The sequence below is a fragment of the Globicephala melas genome, chromosome 7 (assembly GCF_963455315.2).
Source record: "Globicephala melas chromosome 7, mGloMel1.2, whole genome shotgun sequence".
Lineage (NCBI taxonomy): Eukaryota > Metazoa > Chordata > Mammalia > Artiodactyla > Delphinidae > Globicephala > Globicephala melas.
In genome coordinates this window covers 28978867-29006238 of record NC_083320.1, presented here as the reverse complement: position 1 = coordinate 29006238, position 27372 = coordinate 28978867, and the positions used below count along the sequence as shown (strand labels likewise).

Below are 27372 nucleotides of genomic sequence, written 5' to 3'. Positions count from 1 at the left end.
AGTATCACCCGATGCAGACAAGATTAACAGCCTTATTTAATCCATCAATTGCACTTCTAGGAATTCAACCTGAGGAGGTAATAGGACAAGTGTGCAAAGCCAGACATTAAGGAAAGTCATGAAAATTTGAAAATACTGGAAGGAACACAGATGTCTACTAATGGGGGATTTGTCAGGTAATTTATGATATCGTCATACAATGCAATATTATGCTGCTCTCACAAAGATTAAGTAAAAATTTTAATACTGTATTTCATTATTTATAAGATGCCTCTTTAATACCTCAATATCTTTGAAATTAGGATGTGTCTCAGAGTCTACAGAAGCCGCTAATTATATCTGTAGCCTTTTTTTTCCTTCTTACATGTACATAATCTTATAATCACAAGCATCTTTCACTCAATGAAGTATGGCATATTGACATGGAAGGAAGGCCACCATACATAAAGTTTAAAAAGACTCCTACAGAACACTACCTAAATAAGATCTCATTTATGTTCATATGTATGTGGACTTCTAGAAACATGCATCAAATTCTTGATAGTGATGGTCTGGGTAGGGTTATACGACCTTTAACTTTCTCTGTATTGAGGGAACAATTTACAGCATTCATGTACCATTAGAAAAATAAAGATATTTTCAAATAAATCGGTTGCTTTGCCTTTTTCTTTCCACCCACTATGAGAAGAACTTCTGGATGGATTGCCCATGAAGGAGTCAGGTGAGCAAAATATCTTTCTCTTCTCCAGCAACCGTCAGCAACATAGTCATGGCCACAGGGCTATGGTTCTTGGTTCTCAGTGCTGCAATCTCGACAACATTTTGTGAAGGGACCTTGTATGGCTGAGCTCCTACATGAACTGTAATACGTTTAGTCTAACAGGATTGATGCCATATTTTCTTGTAATGAAGGCAGGGAGGTGTTGTCCGAGGACCTGCTTGGTGAGAGGAGGAAGGAGAAGGAAACAAGGTAGTTGTTTGAAGAAAGAAGCCACCTATTCTGATAATGGAAAAATAAAGGATGGAGAAGAAAAAAATAAGGCATTTAGAAGCTAAGTTTGCCATTTATCTTCTTCTGATCCAACAACTATCTCTGTTTGGTAAAGATGCAGCCAGCAGGGTATTATTACCTCCACCAGGACTGCAGTCTTGAACGGTAAATGCTTAAAAGGAGAATTCAGAACATGAGGGTGATCATTTAAAATTATTAAGACTTCTTTTTTACATTTTATTGTATTATATTATTTAAACAATCATGATAACCAGAGTCATTGAAATTTATTTAATGTGTGATTTTTAAATTCCGAAGCACTGTGCTAAGTATAATGTTATTACCAATTAAATTAGCATTCTTACCACTTTGCTCTCAATAACTTTTCAGCTGCTATTATCTGGAGTTTTAGTAGCATCTCATCAGTGAAGGCTCATTGTGGCTGGCCCGTCTGTTCCATTAATAATTTCTTAATTAAATGAGATGACAGCTGTCCCTCCTTTTCCTCACTACCTTGTCACTCTCTTTCTTTCCAAAGTAATTTTTTTTTTCTGGTCTTTCTTATTTTTTTCCCCACAGGCAGGCTTAGCTCCTGGTGTCGTTCACAAATGGATCTGGAATTTCTTCTCTGATCCTCACTCCGCCTACCCCAATCTGTTCCTTCTCTGTCTTCTTGATTTCAGTTCCATATTCATTTCTCCCCTTCAAATGCTTTTCTCACTTCTTGCCATCTTTCATCGCTCGTCCTTTCAGTTGTCTTGGGTTTCTTTTCTGTGGAGCTCTCATTTTCCCCCCCAAACAATTCAGTCATGTTACCTTCCTTTTCTGTCTGTTTTTCTCGGTATTTCACCTTATGTTCAGTCTCCACCTAATAGGAAGACAGTTCTCATACAAAGAGACAAAATTAGTGCCAGCTTCATCATGGAAACCCCTTATGACCTGGCAACTGTCATCATCGTATAAACAGTCCCCACAGCAGCCATCCGTTTATTTATTCAATTCCAAACATTTTTCCCTGGCAATTTTTCTTAATGAGAAATGGAGAATGTTAACTTTGGAACAAGCATTCTACTTGATACCAAAATATAGCTCCCAGGAGAATGTATTCCTTGAGTATAATAGTTCATCTTCTAGGATTGCCTTTTACTTGAGACTGTGTTGTCATTGTTTCAAAGTCTTTCCTCCTGTTGATAAATAAAGCAGCTATGAACGTTTAAAAAAAAATCTAGGATTATCTTTGAGTCAAGAATAAGAAAAGTGACTCTGGATTCAGCTTTTATTTTATCCAAATTGGCTTACCTATTTCTGAATTATGTACGTAGAAGCATTGATAGAACTAGAAAGGACCTTAGTGGGTCCTCATTTTATAGATGAGGACCCTGAGAAAGTAGAGCTTTTGGACTTGTACTGTGCAATACAGTAGCCACTAACCACATGTGGCTATTTAAATTTAAATTAAAAAACTAAAAAATTAAATGTAGCGTTCCTTTGTCACACTGGCCATGTTTCAAGTGCTCAGTAGCCACAATGGCTAGTGACTACCATGTTGGAGAGCACAGATACACTTTTCCATCTCAGCAGAGATGTCTATTGGATAGCACTGATTTTGACTATACAAGGCAGAGGTTCACAAATCTGGGACTCTGTCTTCCTGTAAGCTGAAGACCCCAGTGTCCTATAATAAAATTTCTTTTGTAATATTGTCTTACAGTATAGGAACCTGCGAGGTCACACACAAAGGGAAACTGAATTAAATGTAATTTCATATAGTTGATCACTCATGAAAAGATGCTTTTCAGATTACAAAGCGCTTTCATATCCGTCACCATATTTGACGCTCATAACAGCCCTGCATAATAGAAAGAACAGGTGTTTACATCTTTATTCCTCAGAGGAAAGAAAAGCAGCTCAGAGAATTAGGATTTGTCCAAAGCCACGATTCTTTTAAACTAAGACATCAACCCAAGTCTCCTGCTCCAAATCCCTTTATCTTTCCATCATGTTGAAAAGCACCAGGAGGATGAGTAATAATGTTTTAAAATGTGCATTAAGGACGTTCTTGAAGCCAGGTGCTGTGTCAAGTGTTTATATGTGTTATGTCATGTGACTCCCAACTTGAGATTTAGTTTTAAATGTTCACCTACCTACTTCACCTCTCCGCTTGAAAGTCTGGTCAGTTCTCACACTCACAGTGTCTAATTTAGCCTTGCAATAGCCTAGACCAGGGAAGGCAACTTAGATGAAGGTAGTTTTAGTCGAAGCGGAGAGAAATTAAGATTCTGGGGATACGTTTTAGAGGCCCAGTTCACTGGATTTGTTGAGGGGGAGGGAAAGGGAAATTGAGGAGCCAGAAAGGACTCAGGTTGTTCATATAAGCTGTTAGTTGGATGCTGATACTGAGGCAGAGTGCTTTTCTAAAAATGTAAATCGGGTAAGGGTACCCTTCTGTTTAAATTCCTCAGTGGACCCCCATTGCTCTGAGAGCAAAGCCCCAATCCCTGACTTTGCCCTACAAGGCACTTCGGGACCTGGACAATTTCCAGCCTCTCTCCTACCTCGTACCCCTGGCCCCAAGGACCTCCTTGCTTTTCTTCCAGCTCTGCAATCCTGCCCCTCCCTCTGCTTGCCTCTTGCTTCCTTTGCCCAGAAAGCTCTTCCTTGGATCTCCTTTTGCATGCTCACTCTCTTCTCCCTGGGTCTTTGTCCAAATGTCACCTCCGTAGAGAAACCTTTTCTTACCATTCTTTCTAAAGCAGTCCACATGTCCATGATCGAGTCTGCACTACCCTGTTTTCTTCCTTCACGGCACTGCATCACAATTAAAATTAACGCATTCACTGATTTATTGCCTTGTTTGTCTACTGCCCTTGTCACCTGTGTTTTCTGAGCTAGCTTCCTGAACCTTGAACAGTGCCTGGCGTATAGTAGATGCTCAATAAATTTTTATTCAATAAAAAAACAACCTCAGAAGTAAGTTCCATTATATTTTCATTTCACAACTAAGGAGGTGGAGGCTTAGATAACAACTTGCCGATTACTTCACGTTTAGTAGGTGGTACAGTCAAAATTTGATCCCAAATATATCTGACACCTGAAGTCCTGCTCTTCATCATAGATCTATGTTGTGTTCTCATTTTTAAAAATTCCCTGCGTTCATTTGTTTATTTATGCATTCATTTATCAAACATTTATTGAGAATTTACAACGTAAGGGCCAGGCACAACAGCAAGGCTGGGCAAATTCTGGCTTTTGAAAAATGTGATACATTCCCTGTCTTCAGGTAGCTTAAAATCTAGCAGGCCTTTTGGATGGTGACAATAGATCACCAGTTCATTTTATGTACTTATGAGATTTGTGTAAATCTTCATGTACTGATTATAACCGAAGAATCATAAGAATAAACTAGTTATTGAAAAGTCACTTCTTTGTCCTCCTCCCCTCCCATTGCAGGTGACAAGGATCTTCTCTTTCAGATAATTTCTGGAATGGAGATTTTACAAGCTAATAACTGACCAAAATAAAATATACATAATTCATTTGGGAGCATCTGAGTGGTTGGTCACAGTAGACTGAATTATTAGTGACACAGGTGTGATTCCTTAAGTTGACATTAAAGGAAAACCCCAAGAAGAGGCAGAAAGAACATTGAGTTGGGAATTGAAAACCTGGGATCCAGTTCTGGTTCTATCCCTAAACTAACCTTAGCCAAGTCACAGTCCTTTAAGAATTTCTTTTCTCATCAACAAAATTGGGGGAAAAATGTGAGTCTTACCTACAAATCGTGTGAACCCAATGAAAGAATTTATATAAAAGTGCTCTATTATGTAAATTAGAAGCCAGAAGTTCCATATAATGCGCCTCTAGCATTTCAGGACCTCATTTGTTCCTTAGAGGATGGGGAAGGCAAATGGGTCATAGGTACGAAGGCGCACAGGGGGCTCTTCCCCTTTCCAGCCTCATCTTTTCACTCCTTCGTGTCATGGTTTCCTGCCCCCGAGACTTTGTTTTTTTTTGTTTTTGTTTTTTTTGCGGTACGCGGGCCTCTCACTGTTGTGGCCTCTCCCGGTGCGGGGCACAGACTCCGGACGCTCAGGCTCAGCGGCCATGGCTCACCGGCCCAGCCGCTGCGCGGCATGTGGGATCTTCCCGGACCGGGGCACGAACCCTTGTCCCCTGCATCGGCAGGCGGACTCTCAACCACTGCGCCACCAGGGAAGGCCCCCACCCCCACCCCCCCGAGCCTTTGGATAAGTTGTTCCCTCTGTCTGGAATGCCCTTTCCTCACTGATGATCTTTCTGAGACTTAGCTTGAACCTTTCTCTGTACAAACTTCCTGATTCCTTTTAGGCAGAGTCATTGTTCCTTCTGTTCTTAGAGACATCTGATATATTTCTCTAACAGTTCATGTATCTGTAGTGTCGTTATCTGTGTATAGATGATGAGATTGGGAGCTTCGTGAGGGTAGGGACTGTCCTTTCTTCGCGGGATTGTCTTTTCCACATCCCTCTTCTAGCGGCAGCTCATTTCCCCTACACCCATGTGGTCATCAGAGGACCCTCCGTGCCAGTCCAATGTAATCCCTCTCCTTACCTGCACGGATGGATTGGTTGGGAGTGAGCACCTGACCGAAGCAGAGCATACCATCCTGAAGGGCAGAGCCATTTGGTTTAGGGTGAGCTCCTGGTCCAATGTGGGAATTGGAACTGAGAAAAGGAACTCAATCTCTTTTGGTTTTGAAGCCATGTGTTACCGACAGCCATGTTTCTACATGTCAGAGCAAACAAAATGGGTGTCTTGAGAAAGAGAAGAATGAAATAAATGAGCTGAGAGGAAGAGAGCTGAGATGCAGGGCTCTGAGCTCTTGAATCCCTATTTCTAGTGGTTCTAGAAGTCATGTTCCACTTCTAGGGTTTCCACAAGGATACTTTAGTATTCCTACAATAAATTATACTGCAATCCTTATAATGAATTCCCCTTTGTGCACAGACCACAGGATGAATTTCTGTCACCACCTAAAATGAATAAGCGAACATAAACATACAGTTCTAACTCACATATATTGCCTCGGGCATTTTTGCTTCCCAATGTTGAACACAGTCTTAGCTTACCGTACTCATTAGATAAGTTAGTAAATTCAATAAGCCTTACCCCAATTCTTGTGCCATACAGTTTTCATAGTACTGAATAAAACCACCTGATCCTATAAAGGACCAAATATAACAATGAAGTTGTGTTTTTAACCTTTAAACATGGACTAGTTACTTTAATAAAAATATAGTGAAACTCATCTTCTGAACAAACTTTTGGAATACTATTAATATAATAGCTCCAGTATAAACATAAACAACTATTAAGTGAACTAAATATTCAGGCATCTCTTCACAGTAGGGCCGAATCTGCTTCATGAAGGTGCTGGTCAGCACATGGTAGATGGGAAAGCGCATTACTAGAAGAGAGATGTTTTCACCTCAGCGTTGTTGCTTAGCACTTTTGACATTGGACCAGCCACTTGACCTTCCTGGGTTTGAGTTTCCTCATTCAAAAGACAAAGAAGAGGTAGGGATTTGGGCTTACGTAAGTCTATCCTCCTGACCGCACAAGTTTATCATGAATGTTAAATGAGGTCATAAAGCTATTGACAAGCTATTAAAACAATCATCAAAAGGAGTATACTTTCTCCATTATCCCACTATATCACTAGTGAACACTTGGATAAATCCTGTGCTCTATTTTGTACCTGTGGAGAGCTGTTATTAAAAATATACATAGGGACTTCCCTGGCAGACCAGTGGTCAGGGCTCTGTGCTTCCAATGCAAGGGGGGCAAGTTCAATCCCTGGTTGCGGAGCTAGGATCCCACATGCCGTGAAGTGTGGTCAAATAAACAAACAAACAAAAAATGTATATAAACAAACATATAGTCAAATCAAGTCAATCGATTCCATTAGCCCATAACAGCTTTACTCTTCTAAGTACCGCAACCTGTTATTGGTTGGTGAAAACCACTCTAAAGTTCCTCTTAGAGAGAGAGGAGGGGTGGAGGGGAGAATGTCTAGGAATATTCTTTTGTGACCCTGTCTGGGCCCTTTCCCTCCTCAAGATTACCCTCTCCTTTCTTCACCTCTCACTGAGTGCTACTTCCCAAGACAGAGACCTTTTACAATAATAATAGTACGTTAGACTTGCCTGGCATTTTATTTGGAAGGAAATCCAAGTCATTTCACAAGCAAGTATTGTCTCGTTTTAAGGGCTGAGGAAACCGGCCCAGTGAGCCAGTGCTCCGGAAAGCCACACCGCTTGTGAGGGACAGAAGCGAGGGGAAAACGCTGACTCTCCCATGCATATCATCTAGGACCCCTTAACAAAGACACTGTTCTTTTCTGTGCAAAAATAACAGATACGGAAACACCTCAGAGCCCTTGCCCGCCGATGTGAAGGAAAAGGACGGAAATGAGTGGGCGCTTAATCACTGTTCCCCTCTGGGCCCAGCTTCCTGACCCTTCTTCCTCCCGGTACTCTCCAAGAATGGCAGGAAATCAGACCTCTAATATGGAAAAAATAACACTTAGCCAAGAAAATGGCAAACATTTCCACCGGGGTTGTGTTTTCTGAGAACACATTGATTTGCTCTGGGGGGATGAAGAGAAGGATTGAACCTGTGACGCACCACCCCCCCTCCCCTGGGCCTGTCTGGTGAGTCATCAGTTAAGGAGAATCTGGGCTGGCAAGGACCGGGGGTGGGGGCACGCACTTGGGGTGGCTGCAGGAGAGGAGGGAAGAGGGAGGCTGTAGCTACTGTGCTGTCTCTCCTTCCCTGAGCCCAAAGCTGAGGTCCCCAGTCCAAGACTTGTAGTAAGTGTGAGCACCTGGTCCGCTTTCTCAAGGACTAGGATGAGATTCAGATCTAAGAAACTCTGCCCTGAAATGTGCCAGCTTTCTATTAGCACCAACAGTGACAGCCAGCACCTAGTGGGCAGGTAACACGTGCCAGGCCCAACTCTCATTGCCATGGGTCCACTTGTGTCATTCTTGAAACGATCTTCCAGTGGCTCAGAGAGAACGGGACAGTCAACGTGGGGCATAATTCATAATTCGTGTCTGCTTGTGTTTCATGATGCTTTTACGTTTATCTTTGAATATAAAGTCTTCCAATGTTTTTGCAACTTATTCCGAACCTGAAGAGGAAGTCCTGTTAGAAAGACCTCACACACACACACACACACACACACACACACACACACACACAGACCTGACACAGAAAGAGATGGAAAAGCAGGCCAATTTCTCTATCCGGTCATGGCCATGTTTTTCTGTAGCAGCTAAGTGTTGGGGTTTCGAAGTGTCTCCCCGAAAGAGTGAAGGCTCCCATTCCAGTTAGATGAAGAGAAAGAAGCCATAGATCATCAGTGTATGAAGAGTTCTACAGGAGAAAACAGCATTATACATAAAAGAAGGTTTATCTCAGAAATACTGCAATGTAGATGATAAAGATTTTCCTTAATGTGCTAAATTGTGCCTTTTGTGAGTGTAGGGATCATATCTGCATATTGCCATTTGCATAACCAGAGCCTAGCCCAGATATTAGCTAGCATTAAAACATTAATTAATTAAGTGAATTAAAACATTAATTTTTGCTTGATGAATTAAAAGAATGAACAGAGGGCTTCCCTGGTGGCGCAGTGGTTGAGAGTCCGCCTGCCATTGCAGGGGACACGGGTTCGTGCTCCGGTCCGGGAGGATCCCACATGCCGCGGAGCGGCTGGGCCCGTGAGCCGTGGCCGCTGAGCCTGCGCGTCCGGAGCCTGTGCTCCGCAACGGGAGAGGCCACAACAGTGAGAGGCCCGCGTACAGCAAAAAAAAAAAACACAAACCAAGAATGAACGGAAAGACGAATAGTTCTTTGAAACCATTCAAATTCTTTTGCTGTTCTATGATTTCTGTATCAAATATTTCTTGAAGTTATATTATCACAGAATTGAAGAAGAGGAAAGGACTTAAGATTCATCTAATTTATTCTTTTTAATTTTCAAGAAAGGAAAAGAGATGCCCAGAAAATTTAACTGATTTGCCTCAGGTCACACAGCCCTCAGGAGGCATAGCTAGAACTAGGAAAATGTTTCCTGACTCCCTCCTCCACTGTCCTTTCCGCCTGAACCCCTTTCATGCTGCTTCAGAGATGGATGGATAAGGAAATTCCACTTTGTCCTTACTGTAATGGAATTATGTTTTTTTCTCTTATTGCCGCAGCTCTTCTCTTGATTCTCATGGATCTGCCTTAAAATGTTTTCTGATTTTTTTTCCCTCCTCCTAAATCTTTTGAAAGGAGATGTAGCAGAAGTGTGGATGGGGAATTGGTTCTGGTAAAGTAAGTGGGTCAGTGCAAGTGTTGGAGTATATTAAAAATTATGAACATAGAGATAGAACTATTGGCAAGGCCATGTTGGATGTTCCAAGATAGTTGGCCCCCATATGAAGAGGTTGGCTCTGGGACATTGCACCGGGGCTGCCATCTTTTCCTCCTTCCCCCTCTCAGCTCCGGAAAAGTGAACTTTACTTGCCTTACCCCCTGCTCCCCACTTCCCCGCCCCCCACCCCCACCCCCAAGCAACAGCTGATTCAGCCAGTGATAAGCCCTAGACCGGAGCCTGGCCAATGAAATTCTTTCTCATGGGAAATTAGAATTGGGACCCTGAGATTATGTCAGTTCCTGTGGGGAGCCAGGAGATGGGTTCTGCAGAGGCTGGAACTAAGGGAGTTACTCGGGGGTGGCTCTGGTGAAAGGTATGTTGGACAGTATACAACGGGTAAGGAAGCAGAGAAGCTCGTTTGTGGAAGGACGAGCAAACAGGCAAAGGAAAACAGAAATGAAACATGAGGGAGGCAAGGACTCTCAGATTCTCTCAGGGACTATTTTTCCCACAATGGGTTTTCATGAAATCCTCCTGCAACTTTTTTTATTAATCCTTTCATCATGATGCAATTGTAGTAAGTTTTTATGCTTTTCAAAGAGAGGGTGGCTTTTGAGTTAGAGAAAGAAAAGTTGAGCAGAGGATGGTTTGCTTTTAAAGGGGCAGGTTTGCTTTTAAAGGAGCTGGAAAGGGAATATGACCTGGAGAATGAGGGGAAACGGAAGAGAAGAGAGCCTGCAGAGAGAGGAAGGGGATGGAGAAGACAAGGCACGGGGAGTGCCAGCGCTTGTGAGGCTGGTGAAGCTGAGGGGAGTTGGGTGAAGGTGGCTGCCTTCCAGATACCCCATTGACTCCGTGCCCAGCCAGCCTCATTTTCAACCCCAAGAGCCAATCAGCTGCTCATCACTGCTGCACAGGGAGAGCATCAAAGGGGTTTAACAATGGTTGGCAAATGTCAAATTACATTGAATCTAAACCAAATTCCAGACATTGAGGGTTGCGTAGTCATTAACAATCAATTAGTGCACTCCGCTTTCAGTCAAGCATTTCTCACACCCTCCCGTTTGCATGACAAGGAAACACAAGCGTTGCTTCTCTTCCCCTCTGCGGCTGAGCAAGGCATCACTTCTTGAGTTTAGTCAGTGGAGGAACAAACTAGCCCCTGTTCTCATTGTTTTCATTTCCTCGTTTGCTCCCCGACAGCACTTTCAGGAGTGGAAGGAAACATTAAGCGCCATTCGTACATCCCGTTCTGCAAGCATGGGCTAAGGAACGAGACATGGGTCATTTTTTATCTCCTTCTTGGGAATCCTGAAGTAATAAAAAGGTAAAGAGGATGTCAAGAATCATCTAAAATCTTTTCTCTAGTTGGAAGCCAGGGACTCTGGGCTGCTGTCCGTGGAGGAGGGATGCATACCAATTACACACCGAGGGCATTAGGTGAACTCATTTCACCTCTAATGGTCCACGTTCTGATGCAGCAGGATTTCATTCCAGCAACAGAGCCGTAAACATTTACCACAAAACAAATCGTCGCTCTATTGATTGCTGAGTATCTGCTTCTTCCTTCCCTTTCCAAATTAGCTCAGATTTATGGCAATTCTCTTCCTGTTCCCTGAGCTACCTGCCTCATCCCTTGGGTGCTGTGGGTCAGAGGAAGGAGATAAGCAGGAATCTGTATCTGTACATTTTCAGGAAGAGCTTTCACAATCATTTTTAAAATTCCTTCTTTGCTGCTATATTTCCCTGCTAGGTCTTCCACAGGCCTATTTTTAGAACAGCTTCCTCAGAATATATAAAAGCCCATATTCTCCAACTGTGACATGAATTCTTTCCTCTCCTTCAGTTGATAAAATATGGATGTAAAACTGAGCTTAGCTCAAGGGGCTTTGCTGACAGACAGCAGACTCACATGGGCCCCTCCAAGCTCAGTCCCAGGGGACTTGTGCTTGAAGGATGCACTTCAATGGCATAAAGGCGGCAAAGGTTTAAGAAACAAATAGGACTTAACCCAGAGGGGGTGTCATTGGTGTCTCAGAAGCCAAGGTCAGGGCCCAGTCTTAAGCCCAAAGTGTTAGGTAAGTTGTTAGGTCCTAGTAACAGGCTGGCATTCCTATGCCCTGGTTAGGACCTCTGCCAGGGACCGTCTTAGCACAGGGCAGGAACTGCCAAGGCCAACTGAGAGGATTGAGTCAAAAGCAACAAAATCAAAACGCACTGTCCCCAAAGAGTTACCACCAGAGGTCTTATCTAAGAAAAGACCCAGAGAAGGTCCATCTCAGCACATTTTCAGGAGAAGGTTCCTGGGACTTAACCTGATCAGCTACCTCCTTGGAAGTCACTCAGATGGGGCTTTTCTTTGCTTCGGTCCCTTTATGAAGTCATTTGCCTACACTGTGGCTCCGCAGTGATGGGCAAAGAACTGCCTGCCTGACTCCTTACCCCTCCCCCTTCCTGAGGCCTGAAGTTAGCCACCTACTTTCCTATCCATAGTCCCCATGTCTCTCATCTTCCTTGCACTTAAAGTCTTTTCTTGTGAAAGGTTGTAATACACTCATTCACATTAAGGTACACATCATGGATAAAGTATAGAGTTACGTCTTCCTGGCTAGCTGAAGTTTTAAAATAGGGAAGTGTTTAGGCAAAAAAAAAAAATTTTTACTAGTAGAATATCAGGTGCCTGGAAGCTGGTTGGAAGAATATTTTGGGGGCTGAGTTGTGTGTATGTGTGCATGTACAGGTGGTGGGCTGCGGATCCCAGGAAACATGCTGTGAAGGTGAACACATCTTTGATGCCATGTTTCATAGCATGCATTTGTTTCTAGGCATTGATTGTTGACTGGGGGAGGACACAAGGAAAGGGTGATTTCCTTGCTGCAGTCAACGCCCAGTGTTCAGAGCTCCATTCCCAGAATAATGGCATGACCTGGCCATGAGCCCATCCACTGAGAGTGCCTTGCCCTGAGGGAAGATGGGTGTTCCAAGGATGGGAAAGCAAGGCAGAGAATGCATGCTCACTCCACTCACGGCTGCATTATCTTCCTCCTAAGAGACCTCTGGGTCCTTAAGTAACTTCCCAGTCATCAAATCAGTCTTTATTAAATTTTCACATGCACTTAGTTTTAGATTCAATTTGAAATGTGCTCCAAGGAGCATCATATGGACTGAATAATTAGCTAAAGAGAAATGGTACAGAAAAGATTTTACAGAATGGCACAGAATGATGCCTCTCCAATACCACCAAGAGTAACTGAGTCTTGCAATGTAACACAATTATGTGTGTGTTTACTTTGAATTATACATTTATTTTCATTTATATTTAAAGAGGAAACAGTCAAATCAGTGGTTTCAGGAAATTTTTGCTTAGGACAAAGCTAAAACAGGTATTTGAGATTTTAAAAAGTGGGTCGATTTAAAGAAAAATATTAAGGAAGTATTAGAGCAAAGATATCACAAGAATCTTGAGGGCCATACTCAAGTGACTAAAGTTTAAGAAACAACGTCAAGACTGGTTGAGCATTACTGCATATCCACAACCCTGGGTTGACTCCTGTTCTGCAAAGGACCTGCTGTATGACATTGGGCAGGTTGCCACCTCTCTGAGCCCCGGTATACTCAAGTACAATGGTGCATTGAAGGAGATCTCCAAGATCCCTTCCAATTCTAGCAAGTGATGCTTTATCTCTATTATAGGTTACCGTCTGTGACTAAAGGTAAGGAAATTGGGAAATAAAGTCAGTGTTGTCAATGGTGATGTTATTGATAGACACACGTAAGCATCAAGTTGGCTCCTGGGTCACTGAGGAACAGTGAGGGGCAGAGGAAAGTCGAGTCAGGGGACCTACGAGCCAGTGCTGTCACTTACTGTGTCCCCTGGGCCTTCACAAAGTCACATGCCCTCTTTCAGTCCTAGTTTCTCTATTTGTGAAGGCAAAGCGTCATGGTTGTGAACGATACCTATTCTATTACTATGCAGTCTTGCTGGACGGTTCAAATGCAGTGTACACGAAGGGAAAATTCTAATCAAACAAATCTTGTTCTTCCCTAACCTTGTAGCTCTCTTTTTTTTTTTTTTTTTTTTTTTTTTTTTGCGGTACGCGGGCCTCTCACTGTTGTGGCCTCTCCCGTTGCGGAGCACAGGCTCCGGACGTGCAGGCTCAGTGGCCATGGCTCACGGGCCCAGCCGCTCCGCGGCATGTGAGATCTTCCCCAATCGGCGCACAAACCCGTGTCCCCTGAATCGGCAGGCGGACTCTCAACCACTGCGCCACCAGGGAAGCCCCCTTGTAGCTCTTTTGTCATTTCAGTATTTTTAAATGTAGTGGGGTGGTATGTATAATTATGTTAATTTTAAGATCAGGCAGAATTTTAAGAAAACAATAGGTTGAATTGACGTTCAAGCCAGTCAGTACTGATAGTTTTGAACAGCTGGGATAAAATGTTTAATGTTGAAGAAGGAATCACAAATTGGCTTATCGGGGTAACCCAAAAAACTATCATCATTCACCAGTCACCTCAAAATCTCATTTAAAAGTTTTAATGATCTCCCCTTCTAAACCTATAATCCTAAGTGGAAGATGATCTAGCTATAATAAATTATTTATCAATTCCACCGAGCTCTGCTTTTTACAAGGTTCCTTTCCATTAGCACAGAATTTCCAGTCGGATACATAACCTCAGATTAGAGCTGTCACAAAGCCTATGCACTTTACTCCCCTAGGTTTACCCAGGTTACACTTTCTGACTACTGCCTGTTGAACTAGAATTATACTTACATTTTGCACTTACTAAGTGGCCAAGCTTGCTTCTCTGATCTGTGAGTTGACGAGGAGATAAATATTGCTAGAAGGCAACACAAAGAACTTGCAACTCGCAAACAGGGAGGACACAGCAGAGGAAGTAGAGTCACTCGGGGTAAAGACTGGAGTCATTTAGTTTGGGGGTCAGACAACCTGACAGTCTGGAATCATCCCTGAATTATGTTACACGGCAAAAACGGATGCTAGAAAAATTGTGAAGTGGGTAATGTATTTTTAGACATATTTTAAACAAAAGTTATGTCTCTAAATGTGGAAGCTTCAGTCATCTAGAATATTCACTTATGTAAACCATCTCCTTTCCTTATGGCAAAAATATTAGACTTACCAGCTTCCCCTCTTATCATCTCAGCGGGGTGTAGGTTGTCCCCCACCTAAAATGTTCAATTTGATATGCTTTGACATGTCAGGCTTATTCTTACGGAAAAATAAGCCATGCTCTAAGTAACACTGCAAAACTATCTTATCCTTCCTCGCACAAAGAAATTTCTAAGCCAATGACTTTGGTTATGAGATGGTTAAATTACTCCGCTAGGCATGGACCTACTAAATGACCAGGGACCAGGAGGTGGGGCTGTGGACTCCAGGGCTGGTTCTCTTCCCACTGGAGCCTGTAGCTTCTTGTCAGCTGGCTTTGGGTTGCCCTTTTGCCCAGCTCACTTGCTTACTTGAAAGATGTGGCCGCAGATCTTTACAACTTTCAAAACCATTTTCCTGGCCCCTGACGCATCTACTGTTCTCTTTCCCTTAAGTTTTATTAGGGTGAGGCCACAAGCACTCAGCCTCCTTTCCCAGCCCCCTGCAACACTCCTCACACCCGTTTTCCTGTTCAGAGATATGCATGTGCCCAGGCAGCAAGTTTGGTCACCATAGTCACAATCTTTAATGTGAAAATTGATCGAAAAGTTTCTCGTCACATTCGTCTGAGGAGGGATAGAAGTGATTCACCACTGCATCCGTTTCCCTAAGTCCAAAGCGTGAAAAGAAAGCTTGAGTAGCACTGTGTCCAGTGTAGGTGACAAATGTGTTCGTTTGTGGCTCCCAGTTAATGATAGCACTTTTCTCGGAGATTCGCCCTGCAAGGGGTGCTGGGATTGTAACAGCAGTTAGGTTCTCTACCTTTCTGCTTACTTGGATGTTCTTTCCTGGAAGTCGTGTGGGGAAGAGAAGATTTTAGTAAGTGTTCTTTTCAGTTCTGAGAATTCTCCCTAGGCCTTCCATCTCCCTCTTGTCAGTGTTTGCGGCTGCTTATATCTGCATCTACCTTCTCGTACTTACGCCTAGCCACCCACATGGCTCTGCCTCTGGTTAGCCTTCCCTTCCCCACTTTGTCACCAAACTCCTATAAATTGATTCCTCAACACTTCACCTCAATTATTGCTTCTCACATTTGCCTTCTTCTCTCCTGCACCAAGCGCTTCAAGTTGCCCTTTCCAAAGCTGCTCCGTTTAATGCTACCCCAGAACAAACCTTCCCCTTCTCTCACCAAATAAACTGCTTTCAATAAGCTGCTCCTAACCCCCTAAACAAATGACATCCCACAACCCACCTCGTTCGAAAATATTGCTTTTCATAACCTCCAACCATTTGCTCTCTATTTCCCCTTAAAGAAATAAACTGTCTTTAGTGTTCCTTCTTATCCGGGCTCTGAGCTACCTCACTGAAACCATAAAATATACACACACACACACACACACACACACACACACACCCCCAACAGCCTCCCAAATGAAGAAAAATACCTAATACAATCTCTTGCCTTCCCTTTTTCTCTCTGAGAAAGAAAGTTCTCCTGAGGTATATAAGGACCCGTTTGGATCTCTCTGAGGATTTTTTTTTCTCCCTGGTGAGATAAGCTAAGGAGAAATACAGTAAGGCATTCCAAGGCCAAACACATTCTACTGTTTATTACACATATTACATTCTTAAATAAAAATGCGTCACATAACATTTTTTGCATAGATATCTTACAATATACCAATTTAAAAAAGAATTATGAAACAGACCAGTAACAAAAATAAATTTTTTCTTCATTAATAATTTTGTAACATTAACATACCACCATCATATAATACAAATAATAGTTTTAAATCTTAAGACTTTTGTACAGCAAAAAAACTTGACAAAGTAATATATTTATATATATATATAAAAAGCTTAAAAAAAATAAAATGTCAAAAAAAGGCATAACCGAGGGCTATAAGACTGGGTACTTCTGTGATATATTATAAATACCAGAGAAGGCCTGAGAGAGAGCATGTGACCGAGGGAGGTGTGGGAGGGGTAGGGCTGGGAGTAGGTCTCTCCAAACACACTTGTTAGACACGTCTGGCAAAAAGAAAACGTACAGTGCAAAAATAAAGTTCTTCAAGCAACTGTTACGAGCATGATAGAGAGTTGAAAGAAAAGTGGCAGTGGCTGGGAGGTTGCATGGTAGGAGGAGGGAGAGGGTGACAGGAGAGAAGGAGTTTGGGGGGCATTTATGGAAAGGAAGGGGGAGGCTTCAAAAACATTAAACATTTATTTTTGCCTCTGTGTTAGCAAGGAGATCTTGGCCGTAACAGGTGTATTTTTCCTCCCTGGAATGAAGCAGAAGTGAAAGATCAAGAAATTCAACTAAATCTGGGTTTAGATAGAAAATGCATGCTGAGAAAAACAAAAACAAAAAGGTTGAGGACCAGCCAGTGAGCCCCAAAGCCTTTCGGGACCTAGATTTGCAGAAATCACTCTGCCTCAGGTCCAAAGGCCTAGGATTAAAATGTCCCCTCTCCCCACCCTCAGCCCCTCCCCTCTACGTGGAACTCCCAGTGTGTTTTCAATATACTGGCAATTATAAGCATCCATCCCCCCCAAAAGATATTAGGCACTGGTGGCTACTCCTCGTAAACGTCAGTAGCCTAACTGTTTTCCTTCTGCGAAGGTACATTAGGTACACATGCACACGTGTCTAGCTGCGTGCACGCATACCACCCTCATTATTCTGACGTGGGGTGCATTTTATGGCAGTAGACAGAAGCTGGAGTCAAAGCAGTTTACGATTCCAAAGCTCACAGTTGAAAAAAATTGTATAAACAGTCCCCAACAAAGAACACATCAACCTTCCCTCGTAACTGCTGAGAGGGAGCCCTGTTCGAAAAGAGTATCTCGTTTGGGATATTTGTGAAGTGACGGCCTAGGATTTCTCTCTCCGTTTTTGATACCTGTTTCCCGAGGACTTATACGTAAATGCAAAACACCTGAAGAAGACAGTACTCTACTGGGAGGGTGCATGGAAGAAAGTTAATTGCAGCTTTATTTTCCCCTTTTCCAGGATCTATTAGGAATCAACAGAGGAGATTTAAGCCAGTGTTAAAAGCAAGAGAAAACCCTGAAGCCTCAGGCAGTTCGTCATGGGATCTCACATTTACAAGCAGTTTTTGCTTCCTTTGACACATTGTCGTTGTTCCGTCTCAAGTCTTCCCAAAGATCCTCATTGAGGAAAGTAGGCCATCAAAGAGGCATCGATGTATACTCAGGCCAGCCCCTTTTCAAACTGAGATATCACCATGTTTACCGAAATGTAATCCAGACCCGGAATGCAAATTCTCTCCTCCTCCCTCCACCCCACACTTGGCAGTGGCCACTTCCGGAAGATGCCAGAGGACGCTTCCGCAAGTAGATTTCAACCAGGTTCTACTTAACGAATTTTCACTTTGGCAAAGATCTGGGTGCAAAACTGTGGCCAGAAATGCTGGCCCTCATAAGATTTTTTTCAAAAAGAAACAATGAACCTGATTTTTGTAGTTAAATATGTTGCATCTCTGACTTTCCCAACCTTCTTCCTTCTCCTAAAACCAACTCATGCAAAAGAAAAGCCAAAAGCACTTTGCACTATATTTTAGATTTTATGAAGTGACTTCCATAGAGGAAACCATTTTGAACCAATAAAACTAATCACTAAGATTTGTTGTTCTTGCCATTTGAGTTCATTTCTTGTGACTTTGCCGTAGAATTCAGGAGTTGGAGCTATAGGCAGAATGTTCTGAACGCACTGGCTGAGCCACCCTGAAAGTCCCATTTATTTCCCCTTTGATGCAAATAGACATGGCTAATCTGGAAGCTTATCTCAAACTGAGATCCTTAAAAAGAAAATCTTCTCTGGCTTCTAGATTCAAAGAAGAGTTTTTAAAACATAGGAATCAGTTCTGCTAATCATGCGTGAGGTTGGCCGTCTTTTTTTACCCTGTTATCATCAGGCAATCAAAGATGTGAAAAGGGCACAAGAGGTGCAGGAGGGGAGGACAGGGGATACTTGAAGGGCTTTGCAAGGGAGAGCACAGAGAGGAGAGGGAAATGGTCAGCATGAAGTTCATTCTGGGGGTCTCTGATATTTTTATAAAATGCAGCTCTGTCATGGAATCCAAACATCTCTTTCTCGGGACATAATACTCATCACCACCAGGCATTAAGCTGGGCAATGAACCATCAATGGGGCAGGAGGCCAGTAGCCAGGAGCAGCATTATAATTTCAGGTTTCCACATCTTTGACTTACAGCCGTGTGGTAGGAGATAGAAGCACAAACCGAAATAAAGAAAACTGTCAATGGCTTCGAAACACTCTTTTCCTATACGTCAAACTCTGAACCCTGGATAAACCGAGCTTGAGAGGACAACCTCAAGAAACACCGTGCCAGGTTTTTCCTTTCAAATTTGAGATCCCCTGGAATGTTGGGCGGTAACAATTTAAATGAGAAAGCGGTTTACTGTATTTCAAAGGTCCGTTAAAGCACTGTTCTAAATAACCTGTCCTCTTGGAAGCAAACTAGCTTCAGGTTATTTCTTGGAAAGCCTGTTCACGCCAGCAGGCTCTTTCCAACCATCTCTGCCGTTTCAGAGATGATGGACACTTGATCACAAATCCATTTCCAAAATGATTGGGGCTACTTGCCCCCCACCCCACCCACCACGGACAGGACTGGTTATCATTCAGAGGTGTCAATCGGGCTAGAGAAGAACAGTTTCAAAGCCATACACTTAGCGCCCACCAAATTCTCAGGCCAATTCTCACAGTCAACAAATACCTGAAGCAAGCAAGCCAGCCCCACCATCGAGGTTCAGTGCACCCTGCTCAGAGAAACGTCAGGAGCAGATTACAAAGGACCTCACTGATAAAAAAGAGAGAGAAACTGCCGAACATTTCAGACGCTGATGAAGACCAAATGCCCTTCGTTCTGCCACGTTCAAATGAGATCTTTTCAAGACCACAGATGACAACGGGAAGCGAGCAAGCAATGATTACTCTTTTGCATTTTTTTTAAACTTTTTTTTTAATAGAGCCTTGCGTTGGTCAGTTCAAAAATTAAATTAAGTATTATAAACCCTTAATAATAATAGCATTTCGAGAGGCAAGAGCAACTCCAGCTGGGCAGAGAACGTTTGTAAATCGTGGCAGCCATGGCTAACGCCATCACTGGTGTGTGCGTGCAGTCATGCTGGAGGCTGCTCTAGAAAGGGAAATCAACGAACCAACAAAACCTGGGGTGTCTAAAGTTTCATCTAGTGCACTGACTGGAGGCGCTACAGTCTAATACAGCTGAGGGACAAGGTCCCTCACACATCCTTCATTGAGAAAGGATGCACCACACATTCAAATATAATCCCATGGTCCGCCCTGATGGACTGGCTACAAATGCACTCGAATGCAGTCGAGAACTATGAGATTGTCAGCAAGCAGTGCTCCAGAAACGGTTTCTAAGTCATGTCTAGTTTTAAATCTTTGGAATAAAACTGATTTTTTAAAATACCCTCCTACTAACATATACATAATTGCCTCTGGCAAATGGGCAGATTTTGTGTGTATGTGTGTTTAGGGTGGTTTTTCTTTTTTTTTGCTGTTTTTTTTTTTTTGTTTCATTTTTCTTTTTTTTTTTTTCTTTTTTTTTTCTTTTTTTTGGTCTAAATTGAAAAAAGGAAAAAGGGAAAGAAAACTTTAAGGGCCGGACCTCAGAATGCCCCAAGTGTCCAATTGGCAGCTACAGCATTTGTGATAAGGAGGCTCCTTTGCCCTCAGACGAGTAGTTTCAACATGTCAGTGAAATCAAAGTTTGCAGAAAGCTGAGAAACCAAATGCCAAGGATCTTGAAGGTTGCTGTCATAAATGTATCTGTGTTTCTTACATTATTATTTCCTTTCAAAGACTTCACTTTTGCATCCCAAATAGGTATGGGGTGGCATTTTAACAGTCAATGAGTCAAACAGTCAAGGAGGGCAGGAGGGGAGCCAGCTGGATGAAGGAGCAGCAACCATGGGTGGACCAAATGCCATTTTTGTTTTTTTAGACGTGTCTTGAAGGGATGGTCCCAGAATATACAAAATATACAATCTGCCCTAAAACCACCCCGCTTGCTTGCATAGGCCATTTAATGGTCCTAAAGGCAGTCTTTGGAGTTGAGGCCAGTGCCAGCTAGCTAAGAATGCGGGTAGATGGAGGCCGATATTGGATTGTGTGTGTGGGATGGAAAGTGAGGCATGTAACCCCCTCGGCGTCAGCTTGCAGAGTAAAAGTGAGGCCTCTGTTGATCCCGGGTGCTCTAGGTCACAAGTCATGGTGGGCCTAGCCAAAAAAAAAAAAAAAAAATCAGAAATATGTCTCTCTTTTTAGACAGAGCATGAGAGAAATATCTCAACCCTTTCTTTAAATGTCCACCCTTCATTCCCACAATGGCATTTTGAACTGTGTGTTTTAACAAGTGGGGTGATACGACTCAGTGGGTATGAGAGAGGAAGAAAGGGTGATGGTTTTTGAAGTCACTAGACTTGGGAGGCATCCTCTGTTCTCCCCACTCCTGGAAAGAGTGATATTTTTGGCTTTTTGTCAGGTCGTAACCCAGAGTTAGGTTAAATATGCAGCTGCCCTTTGAGACTAGCAACATCTATGCTGAAACTGGTTATAGGGTAGCAATGACATACAGCACAGGGTTGATCACTGTAAGCTGAGGTCAGGATGCCTCAAGGGGGATGAGAAAAGTGTGATGTCCCATCTGATTGGCTGCTTCGAGAGCTGGACATCCAGGTGCCGAGAGAGAGTCCTGGAGAGGTTTAGTCCATGGAGAAAAGATAAAACATTTAAGCTTCCAAATAAGCTTTTCAAGTTTTCGTTAGCAAAAAACAGAGATTAAAAAGAAAAAATCTAGCACTGGCAATAAGGTGAGGCTCAAGGGATATACTGTGATTTATCATCAAGGACTTTATTCTCTTGGCCACTTTGCAGTCATGCTAGAAGTTTCCAGAATCCCTAGTGCATATGGTGTGCAAGAGAGTCAAAAAGTAAGAAAAGAAAACTCCTCCCTGGAGAGTGAAGTCTAGAGAAATGCAGGCCAGAAAGGTGTAAGGAGTTATTCCAGAGTCTGCCGCCACTAAGGCCGTTGGTATCAACTGGATAGATCTCAATAGTACTAAGAAGAACCAAAACTGATCAACAGTTCTGTGAGGAAGTCGGACGCACGGAATAGTAGGACTTTTCACACACAAAGGACAAATAAACCAAGAGTTAATTTTGGCTACCAAACTGCAATTTGGTTTTCTAGGTCATTTTCCCCCAACTATTTAAAAAGAAACATTAGTGCTACACATATGCAACTTTAAGACGTTGTATTCTCCTATCAAGTTGCACTGAGAAGCAAGTTAAATAAGCCCCTCTTACTGCCGTCCACCTGCAGAGACGTCATATCCATTTTCTTTGATTTCCATTGGCAACAGCGGGAAATAATTCCAATAGTGCTGAAGTAAGCAGCCAGACTGCCTTGCTGAGTTCACCTGGTTTCCTTCTTCTTCGTCTTCTACCATCTGGCTAGGGCAAGGCATAAAGAATAGACGTATATATTTTTAATATAGCTGAGTGCATGACAGTGTGTGTGTGCGCGTGTGTTGTGTGTCTATGTGTGAGTGCGTGTGTGCGTGTCTGCGTGTGTCTGTGCGTGTGTGTACACAGAGGTTTAATAAGTGAGAACTTTCTTCTGCGAGGCAATGGGTCCCCGCCTGAAGTCCAGCCCCCTGCCTCATGGCATTTCCTTCAGACAATGGCCGGCGCCATGGCAACTGTGGCCTTTAGGTTTTTTAGATATGTCTCTTCATATGGAGGGCAAGATGGTCAGACCTGGAAAAACACCTAGGAAACATAAAAATAACAAGGATATTAGAGAGATTTGGGTAAATAACTTAACTTCCATCATCCCTTAGAAAACAATTAGCCCTACCTTAAAGAGAAGCAGTGCATGTGTGTTGAGAAATAAGGTGTATAGAGAAGGTGAGCTCAGGAGTCAGACTGCTTGGGTTCAAATCCCAGCTCTTCCAATAGCTGTATGACTCTGAGCACCTTAACCTCTCTGTACCTTAATTCCTCCTCAATAAAATGGGGATAATTACAGCACTTACTTCATAGATTGGTTGTGAGGATTAAATGAGATGATCTATGTAAAGTGCTTAGAAAATTCTCTGGCACATGGTAAGATCTCGATGAATATTAACTATTATTATCGAAATTGTCATTATTAAAGAAGAAATGAATGTAAAAGTGTGTTAGAAATGACGTGTCATGCCCGTATAGGGTAAATAAAGAATGATTAGCCTGTACCATTGAATGATGAAACTCTAACATTTCAACACCCAGATTTCAGTCCTAAGCTTTACAATGGAAGCCCAGAAATGCTGCCTGTGATACCTGCAGGTCTATATTCAAGTCGAGAAAAAGCTCATGTTTATTAAGGATGGTATCATATGCAGGCACGTGCTAGCTATTTCCCCAATCTCACCCCAATAATATCCTCAGCAGCCTTCCATGGTAAATCTTTGCACCCCTTTTGTGTGCATGTGCTAAATAAGGACACTGAGGCTTGGGTCACACAGCCAGTGAGTGGCAGCCATGGGGTGAGAACCCAGGCAGATCTATAAGCCCACTCTTTTGAACTGTTTCTTGGTACCCGACGTCCACCGCTGAGTGCCTTTGTCAGCCTCAGAGCTGATGCAGTGGTTGTTTTCACTCCTTCCTCCTTCTTCTGACACCACCAACTTGATCTTGCCCAGGACAGCAACTCTTCTGCGTTTTCAATTGTATGGGCCTGACCCTCCTCCTAAGGCTGAAGTTTTATGGCCACAGCGATCTGCTTTACTGACAGTCATGTGACCCACAAAAGTCAATGACAGCCAGGTCTGGGACATTTGCTGAAACTACTGAAAGAGAGAAGCTCTCTTTCCACTGGGGCTAAGATACTAATACTGAAGCCCAGAGCTGCTGGTGTCCATATGGCCATGTGGGAAAGAGCCTGCTTGAGAATGAAGTCAACAGAGAAAAATGGGGCCAGGGGGTAGAAAGGAAGAGAGAGTTTCTAGTCCTGTTGAAATACATCTGAGAACCTGGACCCAGCCAAGCCAAAACACAAATCCATTTCTATTCTTCTTAGTTATTAGAGCTAATAAATACCTTTGGAAGCTAACACCAGTCTGAATTAGAGTTCTGTACTTATAACTAATAGAGTGGCCATTTCCATATCCCCAAAGCCTACATACAATCTCAGGTTCTGGCTGGAATCCCAGTGAAGTCAGCACCTCAGACAGCAGTCATTCTTAGCTCTGGGTGTACATCCTCCCTCAGATCCTCTTCTAGAAACTGGCCACCCTCCTACCTGGGAGAATGTTCCCAGGATCCCCTGAGGCCTGAGATAACCCTCACAGTCCAAAACTCTTGTTGGGATATTAGCAAGCTGTCCTGCTCGGGTTAGCAAGGTTTCCTGTTCAGTGCAGAATTTCCCTGTATTTGTTCATTCCCAAAACAAACAAACAAACAACAAACAAACAAAAACCAGCCCTATCCCCTGATCCCAACATTTCTCCACACACCTTTTGTGTTCATTTCATAAACAGGTACACATGCAGGATAGAACCTCAAGGAAATGAAGCAAAACAGAACAAAGGTAAAATGAAAAAAAAAAGGGAAAATTACAGTAGAAAATTATCTAATCCAATAATGTGTTGAATAATAGTAATTCTAACTATAACCACTTATTTCAGGCTCTGATTTGGTATGAGAAAGATACTTGGATAATCCCTTAGAGTTCCGTTGAAAGGGGATTTGATTTACTATAAAACAGTGATAAATTTTCCTTAAAAGCAAGTACTTGATGTCACTGGTACAAGAAAAAGCAATACAGCCTGCAGGGAATTTAGTATTTGACTTGCACGACTCTGTCCTGTCCTGAAGGCACACTTAGTACTGCCCACTGGCTCCTCTCTTTCTTTCCCTCCCTCCCTCCCTTCCTCCCTTCTTTCTTTTCTCCGTCCTTCATCTCAACAGCTTTGAGGAAGAAGATCTAAGCCAGGAAGTTCTTTTTGTAGGTATTTCCTTTTTAAAGTTAACATCCTCACGAGAACTCTATATAAAGACAGTACCATTCTTATCCCCACTACCAGATGAGATACTCATCAAAAAGAGGCAAAGCCAAAATCTGAACCCAAGTAGCCTGACTCCAGAGCCCAGGCTCTTAGCCATATCTGCTTTTTAGGCTGAAAAGAAGGTCAAGCTGAGCTGTCAATTTAAAGAGTCTGTAGTAGGCAGAATAATGGATGGCCCTCCCCAGATATCTACACCTCATCCCCAGGACTTGTGAATATGTTAGGTTCAAAGACAAAGGGGAGTTAAGGTTGTGGATGGAATTAATTTGCTGATCGACTGATCTAAAGATAGGGAGATTACTCTGATTTATCTGGGTAGGCCCAATGTCACCACAAGGGTCTTCAAAAGTGGAAGAGGGAATTAAAAGAGAAAACCAGAGAGATGGCAGCAGGTGAAGGACTCAACAGCTCTGATGATGAAGGAATGGGGTCAGGAGGCAAGGAATGTGGGCAAAGCTGAAAGCTGGAAAAGACAAGGAAATGGATTCTCCCCTTGAGCCTCCAGAAAGCAACAGAGCACAGCCCCCAACTTGATTTTGTCCCCAGTGAGACCTGTGTTGGACTTCTAACCTACAGAGCTGTAAGATAATAATTTATAAAGATAAATAAGGGTGATATAAACTTGTGGCAATTGGTAATGGCAGCAGCTAGAAAACTAATCCAGAAGTTAATCTGGTCAGGCCTGAGCAGTAAGGACCTGTAAGAAAGCAACAGAGCAGGTACTAAGAATCCTGCCTGTCCAAAAGAGGCACATGGGGATTTGAGACAGTAAGAAGCAAAGTATAAGTCATGGCAGTACAAAACCTCTTTCTTTTCCTTTCCATATCCTGAGAACATACAGGACAACAGTATTCTTGAGATAGGACTTCATTTGAAATTACCACTCCGTAATGTATGTGTTCCATACTTTTATTCTGCATTTACCACTTGCCTAGCCTGTGCTGGGTATCTAGCAATATATGTACAAGCAACTATCTTTACCCTTCAAGTTCTTTCAGAAAAAAGTAAACCGAATCTTCGACATGGTATGAAATGTAACTGCACCCCTCTTGAATCAAACTAGCATCATTATTTTTTTAAATTCTAGGAAGTACATGATGTTTAGAATTAGACTAGGTGGTTTCTGAACTGGAGATAAAGAAGACTGCAGGGCAAGGAATGTGGGCAGCCTCTAGGAGCTAAGAGTGGTTCTGGCTGATAGCAAACAAGGAAATAGGACTTCAGGCCTACCATAGCAAGAAGTCTTATGATACTCTGAGGAGAGAACCTAGCCAGGCCAAGCTGGATTTCTGACCTACAGAAATATGGGAAGATAAACCACAGGCAGTATGGCCTTTGCATTCAGAGGTCTTCGTTGAAGTTCTCACTGAGTTCCTCGTTTCTTCTCCCAAGCCTGGCAAGCATTCTTATGATTACGTCTTTGAACTCTTTATCAGCACCATCATTCCTGAGAGATCAAGACAGTGTTACTGAAAACCATAAATCTAAAGAGGGGTGGCTAACATTTTTATAAAACAGTTGAAGAAGATGAGGAATTGATATACAGAGAAGTTCAATAACCTGCCCTAGGATATAACTGTTACAGGACTGCCGTCCAGACTTCCTGAATAAGTCAAATTGTGGTGAACTGATCATCATCAAGTCATTATGACAATCCAGGAATAAGATCTTTCTGTCCAAAAAGGACTTCCAGTACTATATGAATAGAAGTAGTTAAGAGAAGGCATCCTTGTCTTGTTCCTGACCTTAGAGGAAAAGATTGCAGATTTTCCCTGCTGTATGGCTGATAGGGTCTTGGTGCTCCGGCCAGGTGCCAGGCCTGTGCCTCTGAGTTGGGAGAGCCGAGTTTAGGACACCGGCCCACCAGAGACCTCCTGGGTCCACGTAATATAAAATGGCGAAAGCTCTCCCAGAGATCTCCATCTCAACGCTAAGACCCAGCTCCACTCAACGACCAGCAAGCTACAGTGCTAGACATCCTATGCCAAACAACTAGCAAGACAGGAACACAACCCCAGCCATCAGCAGAGAGGCTGCCTAAAATCATAATAAGGTCACAGACACGCCAAAACACACCCCAGGACATGGTCCTGCCCACCAGAAAGACAAGATCTAGCCTCATCCACTAGAACACAGGCACCAGTCCCCTCCACCAGGAAGCCTACACAACCCACTGAACCAACCTTAGCCACTGGGGGCAGACACCAAAAACAACGGGAACTATGAACCTGAAGCCTGTGAAAAGGAGACCCCAAACACAGTAAGTTAAGCAAAATCAGAAGACAGAGAAACACACAGCGGATGAAGGAGCAAGGTAAAAACCCATCAGACCAAACAAATGAAGAGGAAATAGGCAGTGTACCTGAAAAAGAATTCAGAGTAATGATAGTAAAGATGATCCAAAATCTTAGAAATAGAATGCAGAAAATACAAGAAATGTTTAAGAAGGACCTAGAAGAACTAAAGAGCAAACAAACAATGATGAACAATACAATAAATGAAATTAAAAATTCTCTAGAAGGAATCAATAGCAGAATAAATGAGGCAGAAGAACGGATAAGTGACCTAGAAGATAAAAGAGTGGAAATAACTACCACAGAGCAGTATAAAAAAAAAAAGAATGAAAAGAATTGAGGACAGTCTCAGAGACCTCTGGGACAACATTAAATGCACCAACATTTGAATTATAGGGGTCCCAGAAGAAGAAGAGAAAAAGAAAGGGACTGAGAAAA

At 42.8% G+C, this 27372-nt stretch overlaps 1 protein-coding gene across 3 annotated transcripts in view; it reads right to left on the bottom strand.

The window, feature by feature from the left end:
- Positions 1 to 16107: 16107 nt before the first annotated feature.
- KLF7 (KLF transcription factor 7) overlaps positions 16108 to 27372 on the bottom strand; it is a 445941-nt gene continuing 434676 nt past the window's right edge. For all 3 annotated transcript variants that reach the window (XM_060301949.1, XM_060301951.2, XM_060301950.1), the window contains one exon: positions 16108 to 22361. In XM_060301949.1, coding sequence (XP_060157932.1) covers positions 22310 to 22361 — 52 coding nt within the window. In that variant the 3' untranslated portion in view covers positions 16108 to 22309. The remainder of the gene's footprint in view (positions 22362 to 27372) is intronic.